General features: G+C 26.8%; 3 protein-coding genes across 3 annotated transcripts; 2 read left to right on the top strand and 1 right to left on the bottom strand.

The window, feature by feature from the left end:
• Positions 1–1,654: 1,654 nt before the first annotated feature.
• On the top strand, positions 1,655–3,380 carry Phum_PHUM535270 (protein takeout precursor, putative; the record flags this gene model as incomplete). The annotated part of the gene is made up of 6 exons (XM_002431507.1): positions 1,655–1,715; positions 2,368–2,460; positions 2,554–2,701; positions 2,776–2,918; positions 2,992–3,141; positions 3,226–3,380. 6 exons carry the CDS (start codon positions 1,655–1,657, stop codon positions 3,378–3,380), a joined length of 750 nt encoding a protein of 249 aa, XP_002431552.1.
• Positions 3,381–4,590: 1,210 nt separating this feature from the next.
• Phum_PHUM535260 (uncharacterized protein) lies at positions 4,591–5,385 on the bottom strand (the record flags this gene model as incomplete). Its single annotated transcript, XM_002431506.1, has 2 exons — positions 4,591–5,064; positions 5,101–5,385. 2 exons carry the CDS (start codon positions 5,383–5,385, stop codon positions 4,591–4,593), a joined length of 759 nt encoding a protein of 252 aa, XP_002431551.1.
• Positions 5,386–10,238: 4,853 nt separating this feature from the next.
• Positions 10,239–11,057, top strand: Phum_PHUM535250 (protein takeout precursor, putative; the record flags this gene model as incomplete). The annotated part of the gene is made up of 2 exons (XM_002431505.1): positions 10,239–10,491; positions 10,906–11,057. The coding sequence occupies 2 exons, from the start codon at positions 10,239–10,241 to the stop codon at positions 11,055–11,057; spliced, it is 405 nt and encodes a 134-aa protein (XP_002431550.1).
• Positions 11,058–11,352: the final 295 nt, after the last annotated feature.

Below are 11,352 nucleotides of genomic sequence, written 5' to 3'. Positions count from 1 at the left end.
AAAAATTAATAAGATCGTGTGTTGTTTATTTTTTTCTTTCGTTACGAAAAAAAATTACTCATTATTACTCTATGACATAGAGTAATAAATTACGTGGTAATTTTAAAAAAAAGAAAATTTTCAGTGATAAACAATCGTAAATAAATGAAAATAATAATAATAATAACGATAATAAATTGATTATTCGAAAAGGTGAAAGTGAAAATCGTCGTGAATTTTTTTTCTTTTTTTTTAATCGGGCGGGAAAGGAGGGTGGTAGAGGGGTAGTGGGGAAGGGATGAAAAAGGGTAATTTTTTTTAACGTAATACATAAAACAAACACGAATTAATTTAATATTTATGGGGCAAGGAGAGAATCGTAAGAAAAGAAATTTCTAAGAATTTTTAAAAATTCTAGGAAAATTTTTTGTTTTTGTTTTTTTCCCGGAATAGAAAAACCTTGAGGGTGTTTAAAAAGTTCATTGACCCTTTAGAATTTATTTACTTGTTTGTTTATAAAGCAGACTCGTTATTACGATAACAAAAAAAAAAAAAAAACAAAATAGACGTTCTCCAGTGAGTGTAAATCGAACTGGAGAAAATGTCAAGATGATTTTACTTATTTGGTTGTGTTCCTCGCGAGTTTTTTTTTTTTTTTTTGGATTTCATAAAAACACGTTAAAACCACGTGTCGGAAACCAAGGCGAACGTGGAAAAAAACCACGACATTTTTTTTATTTTTATTTTTACCGGTTAATGGATTGTCGTGTCGTTGTCGTTGTTGTTGTTGTTTTTTTACAAATAAAAAACTTTTTTTGTGTAAATGCCCCCCAGTGGAAAGATACGATAGTTAAATTTTCCATTTCGAAAAAAAAAAAACTCGAATCCCTCGGGTCGCGTTTTTAACAAAAATTTTTTTTTTTTTTTTGACTAAAAAACTTGCTTTTCTAAACTTTTTTATACTTCAGGGACGCGATGATTTTAATTAATTATTATCATCATTATTATTATCATAATTTCTTTCATTATTGTCATTTCCAGTTTTATTATTGAATGAATGAATGAATGAAAGAATTTTGAAATTTTTTTTTCCTTATCAATCTACATAAATATATAATCAACGTCAATTATTACGAAATTTTTTTTTTTTCAAATTTCCGTTTTTAATTTTAATTGTTTTTAATTTACACGTGTACGCGCACGCACGCACACGCACACACACGCAAACACGTTCTAAAAAAAATTAATAATCATTACTTGGGGAGAAAAAAAAAATTTTTTTAAATTACGGTTATGTTTAATTACGATAACGAATAATTTTTAATCATCACTATTATCATCATCATCATAAAGCGGCCATTTTTTTTTGAACGATAAAAAAATAAAATAAAAAATTATTAATTAAAAAATGAATAATTTAAAATCAAATATAAGTAAATAAATAAAAAATTGCAAAACTTTTATTTATTTATTTAATTTTTTATCGAACGAGATTTTCACGGGGTGGATGATTTTCGATGATGATAGTAATAATAATACCTGAAATGAATGCCTTAAAAAAATTCCGACGAGTACCTTAGAAGGTTTCGTTGCGTACAAAAGTGAAAATAATAATATTAATAATAATAATAATAATTTGATAAATAAGGATAAGGAGAATTATTCGAAAAGTTGAATGGATTTTTTTAAAATTGCAATTAAAAATTTTTTTATTAAAATAATAATAATAATTACGGGTAATAAATAAAAAATTCGAGAGTGGGAGAGTGGGAGAAAAAACAAAAAATTGGGGAGAGATGGTGGGGGTGGGGGGATAAAAATTAATAATAAAATTTTAAAAAAAACTTAATAATTAAATAATATTAATAAGAACTTTACGTGAACTTTGACCCTAACGATATGAATATATTCACGTAATTTTATTACCCGGTAAATATTATTATTATTATTATTATTAATCCCGAAAAAGGGGGGAGGGGAAGTTGGTATAGATTAATAATAATTTTTTTTTTTTTTTAAATAAAATTTTTTTCTTATCAACGAATTATATTTTTTTTTATTTTATTTTAATTTCCAGAACGATTCGATAAATCGATAAATCGATCGATATTAATAATAATAATAATACTTATAAGATCTGTTACTTTTTTTTCTTATCAGGTCGTTTATCAAAAAAAAAAAAAAAAAAAAAATGTTTGCAATGGGTCTCAACCGGTTATTTAAAAAAAAAAAAAAACTTGAGAAAGTAATTAAACTGGAAATTTTTTATCAGTCGATGAACTTTTTAAAATCTTTATTTTTAATAAATTAATATAACAAATCAAATTTATTTATTTTTTTTCCAGTTTTTTATTTATTAATTATTATTATTATTTATATTTTTTCCAGCGACTTACATTCAAGTTTGTCACAGAGATGAACCCAATATTGATTCTTGCGTATTAAATTCATTGAAAAAATTACATCCTTACATGGTAAAAGGTAAGTTTTTTTTTTTATTACATTTTTCCGCCATTTCTTCCCCCCTCCACCCCGATCTAAATTTTAAACCTCGGGAAAATTTTTTGTCGTTAGGCATACCCACTTTGGATATTCCACCATTGGATCCTTTTAAACTGGAAGAAACTTTACTGGAATATCACAATGGACAAATCCATGCTAAATTCGGTATAAGAGATTATTCGTTATACGGTTTAAGAGATCTTCAATATCAAAACGTCAGGTAATTTATCATCATCATTATCATTAATACGTGAAATGTCAAAATCGATAACGATAACGTTTTCCTTTTTCCAGAACTTACCTGGACGATTTAGACGATTTTAGACTTGAAATAGATGTTTTCATACCGAAAATAAAAAGCGACGGACGTTATAAATTGCAAGGGAAATTTGTCAAATCCGAATTTGGGGGAAAGGGAAATTTTAACGTGTCAATGAGTGAGTCGCGATGATGTTATACATATTATGTAAATAAATAAAAACGGAAGTGACGTAACGAAAATTTTTACAGGTAACATAAAGGCAACGTGGGCATTTACCGGATCCCAAGTTATTATTGACGGTGTAAGATACATGAAAATAAATAATTTAGACATGGAACCCGTTGTCGGTGATATGAAAGTTTACGCATCTAATTTATTTAGCGGAAACGAAGCTTTGTGTAAGGATAAAAAAATTTTTTTTGTAAATATGGCGGCGGGTGTTTATTTTTTATTTTTGACGTCTTCATTTTTTTATTTTCTAGCAAAAACGGCTTTGAGACTTTTCAATCAAAATTGGAGACTCGTTTACAAAGAACTTCTTCCGTACATAAAAAAAGATTGGGATAAAATAATGACGGAAATTGCAAATCGCGTTTTTATGAAAGTTCCATTCGATGAAATTTTCCCAACATCGTAAACGCACACCCCCGCCCCCATACTCCCCCTCTCTCTCTATCTCTATCTCTCTCTAACATTTTTTTTTTCATATAGTCTCAAGTAGGGTTGTTTTTAAATATTTATTTTTATTTAAAAAGATAAAATCATTATTTTATGTATTTATGTAAATTAACACGTAGTTTGTTATGTATTTTTTTTAATGTTTATAAATACTATAATTTTTTTTTTCTATGTATTTATAAGTCACGTGGCATAAACAAACTAGGTTCGATCCTAGTTCGGGTGTTTTTATTTTAATTTTTTTTGCACGTTTTTCCCACGTTTTTTGTTATTATTATTATTATTATTATTATTAATTTATCGTGATTTTAATAAATTATTTTTTTTAATTATCACATAAATTTATATAAATAATAGTAATGATGATAAATGAAATTAAACACTCCGCGTTATATGCCTTTTAATTAATATTATTATTATTACTATTATTATAATTATTATTTGTATTTTTTTTATCAATAATTAATTTCAAATATATTTTTTTTTATTTATTTTTTCATTTCGGTTTCCAAACAAAAAAAAAATTACATAAATTATTGATTTTATTATTATTAAATAAAATTTTCTACTTTTTTCCATTTCTCTCGCCCCCGCCTCCCGCCCTCCGTGTTCTTCCACTTCAGTCTTTTAATTATTATTTTAATTTATTTTTAATAACTTATGATTTTACGTAATAATAATAATAATAATATTTTTTGGGTATTAAAAAATTTTTTTTTTGTATTAACGGTTAGGAAAGGTTGTTGGTTGTTGTTGTTCGTAAAAGTACAAATAAAAATTTAAAAAAAAAAAATTATTAACAATAAAAATGTTTCTTTTATTATTTAAACAAACACACGCACACGCACGCGTTCGTAACGCACGCGTATTTTTTTTTTACGTAACAAAAAAAGAAAAAATCAAAAAAAATGAACGATGATGGTAGTAATGAAAAATAAATAAATTTATTTATTAATTAATTAAATTAAAAATACATATATTAACGTAAAAATAAATAAATGTATTTATGTGTAATTTTAATAAGTACATAAAATTAATTAATAATACATAATTAAACATAAATAAATGAAAAATAAAAAAGTTTATGCAATTTTGCATACATTTAGCATAATTTAAAAATAGTAAGGCGTCGCGATTAGTTTTTTTTTTTTTTTTTGAACGGATTCAATTCAATTGGATTCCGTTCGTTCTTTGATACGTTTTATCGTAACGGAATATTTCAATTCGTTTAAATAATCATCGTTTAAAAATAATTTTTTAGGATGTAAAAGGACACAATTCGAATGTGCATCGGGAGAGTTCGGGATTTCGACGAAAGGTCCACAATACGCGGTATATTCGTAAAATGCGTTCGCGGATTCGATACCTTGATTGATTTTAACTTTGTATAAATATTTTTTAGCATTTTCCCTTTCGCCTATGTAATGAACGCAAACCATAAACAAATCCTTTTGAACGTCGATCGAACATTTCCTAGTGAAATACAATTGATTTTTTTCATCGCAAACGACGGACGACACGTTAACGGAATGATCTTTAACGGCTTTTATAACGACATTATATTCTTCGTTCAAATGAACTTTTTTTATATAGGGTTGATGCATTTTTTCAAGATGTTTCCGGTAATTTAAAAAACTTATTTCCTTTTTATCACATTGTAAATGCCATATGCAACGTACCGGACGATATTCGCAATTTATTTCGTGATTGTGTATGTCGCAAGATGGCAATTCTTTGTCGCATCCGTTATTACGATTTTTACAATACATCAATATGGATTGAAACGTATCCCCGATTTGTTTCATTTGATTCATTCTTATTGATTGCAAACATTTTTGACAATTTTTATACAATTCGTTTGTTAATAAATCCTCTCGAGTTGTCATTTTCGTTGGTGACACTTCGAATATTTCACCGCACGTTTTACATTGTAAAAGATTTGTTTGTATCACGTTTCTCCCCATTCTGCCTTTTTTTTACCTTTATCGTTATTCTCTGTTAAAAACAAAAAAAACAATTATCACGCCATTTTTTATAATTATATATATATATACACACCGAACGCCCTAATTTTTTTTTTATAAAATTTACGTTGCGTAACGATTTTTTTTCCTTTTTTTTTTTTTTAAACTGCCTTTAGTCAATTTTAACCTGATTTACTTTTCTCGTCAATCCGTGTTAGCCAATCAATACATCGGTGGAATCTTTTTTTCATTTAAAAAAAAAATTTTTTTTTTTATATAATTGATTTAATAATATAGGGAGAGATTCGTTCGTTAAGAATCGTGCCGAGGTTATTATTATTATTATTACGTCATAAGGACGCTTAATAACATCAATTAATTGTCAATAAATTATTAATAAATAATTATATATATTATAAAACTCGCGTATACTTGAATTTAAAAAAAAAAAAAAAAGGATAAACGTCGCGTGTGTGTTTTTTTAGTTACAACAACAACAACAAAAACTTACCCCTTTAAATTTTTTTTATAAATTAAAATTTGGCAACATTGCAACGTTATTTAATTTTCCAATTCGTTCAGGTTTTTTTTCTTAACGCGTTATTCGAAAGCGAAATAATTTTTCGAAATTAATTATTAAAATAAAACATCAAATGACAAAAATTAACTGCCAAATAATAATAATGATGATAATGATGATGATATCTTATCACCGAGCACGATTTGATAAAATGATTTAATAATAATAATAATAATAATAATTTGGGTATCTAAGTGACGATGATGACGACGACGATAGTCTTTCTTGTATTTGTTGATGATAAAAAAAAAAAAAGAGAAATTATTAATAATAATAATAATAATTGTAAGGATGCAGAAGTGTATCACGTGCGCGTGTGCGTTCGTACATTTGGCAACGTCGATCGGAAAACAAAAACGCCGCGGATAAAAAATTTTTGGCGGTTTATTATTTACATATATCGTAAATTCGTGACGAGAAATTCTAAGAAAGAAAAATAAAAAAAGTCACAAGGTTTTTATCAATTACAATCATAATAAAATAATCATGACGTCATAAACGTTCGTTTAATTTTCATGTCATGCGCAGAAGACAAAAAAAAAATTATTATTATTATTATCAATAATAAATAATGCATTTATATTGTCGAACGTCGCGTATTTGCAAAAAAAAAAAATTTTTTATTAATATTATTATTACCTGAAAAACGCCAATTGTTTTTTTTTTTTTTCGAAGATGAGCAAAGAGAGAGAGAGAGAGATTGGAAAGAGAGAGTGTGAGAGAGAGAGAGAGATAGAAATCAAAGTTCGCGCGCGTTTCTATCCATTTAAGCGTTAATTAAATTGACCTTTTTTCAAAAAATTTAATTAATTTCTCCAGATTATTTTTTTTCCAATCGTCATTAATAAAGTTCGATTATTATTATTAACAACAACAATCGATTCGGTTTTTCCGTTTTTCTTTTCAAAAGTTTTCAACCGTGATATTTAATTAATAATAATAATAATAATAAAATTTCCGCGGTTAAAACGTTCGTTCGGTTAAATTTTTGAGAAAAAAAAAAATTCAAACAACAAACGTTAAAAGGTAAAATGAAAATTTTTTTATATTTTTTTTTTTTGGGGGGGGGGCTGTCGCAAAACGCGTATAAATTATTATTATTATTATCATCACTGATAATAATTTTGAAATTATTAGGGAAAGTAAAAAAAAAAAACAAATCGGGGAAGAAATTTATATTAAAACTTAAAAGCTGAAGAAAAAAAAGAAAATTTCGTACGTACTTTTTAAACCTCCTGGAATTTTTTTTTTCTCCAGACGTATTAGTGATAATAATGATAATAAAACGGTGGGTAAAATGTCAAAACGAATTTGATTATTCTAAATTAAAAATTAAATTTTTTTCGCGAGGATGTTAAATTGTGCGTGGTGGTAATTTTTGTGGTAATTTTAGTGGGGGTTTGAAAACAATTCCAGCCTTCCTAGAGAACGCACAAGGTTCGATTATTTAAAAAAAAAAATTTCCAGGAGATGTTGGGGTCCGAAAAAAAAAAAAATTATGACTTGGATATTTATCTCAATTTATTTATTTATTTTATATCGATTCCAGAATAAATTTCCTGGAAGAAGAGGGGAGGGAAAAAGAAAGAAAATTTCTTCTTCAGGTTAAAGAACAATTTTTTTTTTTTTTACGAAATTATTTATTATTATTATTAATATTATCGTGAACGTTTTTAACATATTATTCTTATATAAATTTTTAACGTGCTTAAAAATGTCGTGTCAGCAGACACAATAAAACAAATTTTTTTCGTTTTTAAGGTCCATTACCCGACAAAATCGATTTCCCGACTCGCAAAAAAAAAAAAATTTTATTTCGTTTATGCATTTGAAATAATAATAATAGTAATAGTTTTTTTGGCAGACTACGGATCCCCAATAAAATAATAATAATAATAATTTTGTTGTTGTTGACATTTTCAAGGTTTTTATCGTTAGGCATAATCATCAAAAAGCCTAAAAAAATTTTTTTTTATATCATCGACTCGCGCGTCACGTCGTTGCACATTTTTTTTTTTACCATCTTCACGTTATTATTATCATTATAACTATTTTTTCTTTTTTTAGCTAATGCCACGTCATTTTATTTTAAATATTCTATCAATCCGTAGATTTATTATTATTTACCGGGCGAAAAAACACACAAAATTTTTTACGAGCGAGCTTTGATATTATTTACAAAAAATGCGTTTTTCATTTTCTTCCAAGAATAATATTAATATTATTATTGACTATAAAAATTATTATTATTATTATTATTATTATTATTACTATTGAACTTGACCTCATAAAACTTTGTAACTTTAAATAAATTTAATAATAATAATAATAAGAAGAAGAAGAAGAAGAATAAAAAAAAAATTTTTTTTTTCATTTACGCATCGTTTTATTAATAAAAAAAAGGTATACGTAAGTTAAACATTACATTTTATTAATTATTATTATGATTATTATTATTATCATTATTATCATTTTTTAACGCGCGCGTGTTCGTTTAAATATTTATTTAAATGAAAAGAAAAAAAAAAACTTATTTCGACGTAAAGTCTACGTAAACACAATAATAAAAATTTAATTTGTTTTTCTTTCTCTTTCTCTCTCTCTCCCCCCTCTTCCCCCTCTCTCAAACGCCGCCATTTAATATCATTATTATCATCGGGTGTTTACAATAATTAATAATAATAATAAAAGGTTTAAATGTTTTCACGCTTGGAAATAATAAATAAGAGGATAAAAAAAAAAAATAGTACGCGTTAATAATAATTATTTTTTTTCTGTAAACTTACAATACGCATGCGTAATTATTGAAATGGGGGAGGGGAGAGAGGGGGAAGGAGGGCAGGTACGAGAGCGTGTTAAACCTCTCTTGTAAAAATTATTATTATTTTTTTTTTTAATAATAATAAAACTCACTATAGAGTTTGAAATAAAAAAAAATTCCGGGTTGGAAAACTCGCACGTTTTATTCGCGATTGGTTCGTTTGGAAAAACAAAAAAAAATTATAAACAAACCTTGGGGGGATGCCCTTGAATCGACGTGAGTGAAAAAAAAAAATTTTTTTTTTAGTAAAAAAAAAATTCCACGAGCTTTTTTTTGTAGGTTCTACCTTAAAAAAACTTGAATTAAACCTAGTCGAACGCCATCTTTCCTCATATTTTTTTTTATTATCATTTTTGTTTGTTTTCGGTTGTTTTCTCCGTGTGCGTGTGTGTATGTGTGTTTTGTTAAGAAAAACGACGAATTTTCCGACGCGTTTTTTTTCTTTTTAAAATCCTCTTATTCTATTATTATTATTATCATTTCAGGTACATAACGTAAAATTTTTTTTAGTTAATTTTTTTAAAAGTCGAAAATGTTCTCCGCGGTTTGTTATGGAAAATTCAAAACGAATTTTTTCCAACTCTCGAACTTTTCATTATATAATATTTTATCATCATTATTATTATTATTAATTTTATCGATCGACGTTCGATCTTTGGAAATTGATTTTATCGGTGCCGATAAATTACGACTCGTCACGGAACGTGAGTATTTATTATTATTATTATTATTTATACTTATATATATAAGCATCGACGTCGTGGGTGAGGCTACGTACCATACGTCATTTACCCCCACCTCACTCTTCTTATCCTATAATAATTATTATTATTATTGTTGTTTTTCCAGCGAAATATTTAAACGTCTGTCATAGGAAAGATGAAAAAATAAACGATTGCATAAAATCATCTCTGGAAAAATTTATGAAAAGCGTCAATTCCGGTAAAAATCCATGACAAAATCATAAATAATAATGATGATAATGATGATTAAATGCTTTTCAGGTTTGAGCGAATACGTATTACCAAGCATAGACCCGATAAAAATACCATACCTGGAAATAGAAAAAGGTTCCGGAAATATAAGTTTAAACGTCGATATAAAAAATTTAAATATATACGGTTTTAATAAATTAATAATTAATTCCGTCAGGTACGTTATGTATGTACATACATAAGTTTATTAATTTATTTAAAGGACTTATTAAAATTAATTTCCTTATTTACGAGGATCATGGAAAATTCCATGAACGCGCCATCTTACGGTATTTAAATAAAATATAGGAAATAAATAAATAGGGAAAGTAAAAAAATTCAAGGTTCGCGCCGAAAAAAAAAATAAATAAATAAATAAATTTTATTTATTTATAGAAAATGATTATGTCATAATTTATTTATTTATTGATTTATTAATTTTAGATCGGATTTAATAGAAAATAAATTTGAAATATCAATGAAAATCCCATATATCGACACGAGTGGACAATTCAATTCAAAAGGTGGAATTTATTTTTTTCCCATTTCCGGTCAAGGTGATTTTTCATTTAATTTAACCGACGTGTCAACAGTATTGATCGTGCATTTAGGATTGCAAACAAACGAATTCGGTTTGTCTTATTTTACCGTTGAAAAATGCGACATGGTACTTTTACCCGGTGATATAAATGCACACTTTAACGAATTCATTGACGGCGATAATAAAATTGGTATGATATTTTAATTTATCATCATTATTATCATCATCATCATCATCATTATCATTATCGTTATGGATAACTCGCAAAAAAGCCGTTTTAAAAAAAAAATGGTTGAGAAGATGGGTGGGAAAAGAAAAAAAAGAAAGAAAATAAATCCAACGAATTTTTAAACGTGTTTATTTTTATTTCGTGACGTCACAAATCGAGACGTCACACGTGTCGCGTGTGTCGTGTGACGTCATAATGGAAAATTTTTTTAAAATTACTATTTGAAGAATTTAAATAATCGAAAGCGATGTAGTAAACAGCGAGAAAATTTGTAACCGTCATCTTCATAGTCATCATCATCATCCTTTCCGCCGCCATTTTATTTCCCCCCCCCCCGTATGATTACCGACGCCATTTTGTTTTTGTATTTTCCAGGTGAAGCATTAAATGATTTTTTCAATTCGAACGCTCACGAAATATTCGAAAGCATAAAACCGCAAATATTTAATATATTTTCGAAAATTGCAAATGCGATTGCGAGCGAAGTACTCAGCAGACATCCGGCGAAAACTTTGCTACCGGATTGAAACTGGAAAAAAAAGATGATGATAATAATAATAATAATAATAATAATAATAATAATAATAATCGCAGTGAAAAAATCGTTTTAATAATGATAATAAGTTACGTATACGAGAGAGAGAGAGAAAAAAAAACAAAAAAATAAAATAATTATTTATTTATTTACTGTTTAACTATTGCCACGTTTTCCCCTCCCCTTCCCCTCCCTTTTTCCTCCCCTCTCCTCTCTACTCTCCTCGAGGGTTTACCTCCCTTCGGGTCATTTAAATTAATTGACCCATAAATCTATTTACCTATTTT

This window comes from Pediculus humanus, genomic scaffold (assembly GCF_000006295.1).
Source record: "Pediculus humanus corporis 1103172108289 genomic scaffold, whole genome shotgun sequence".
Lineage (NCBI taxonomy): Eukaryota > Metazoa > Arthropoda > Insecta > Psocodea > Pediculidae > Pediculus > Pediculus humanus.
Note: the sequence above shows the minus strand (reverse complement) of the source record. Positions and strands in the feature narration are given on the sequence as shown.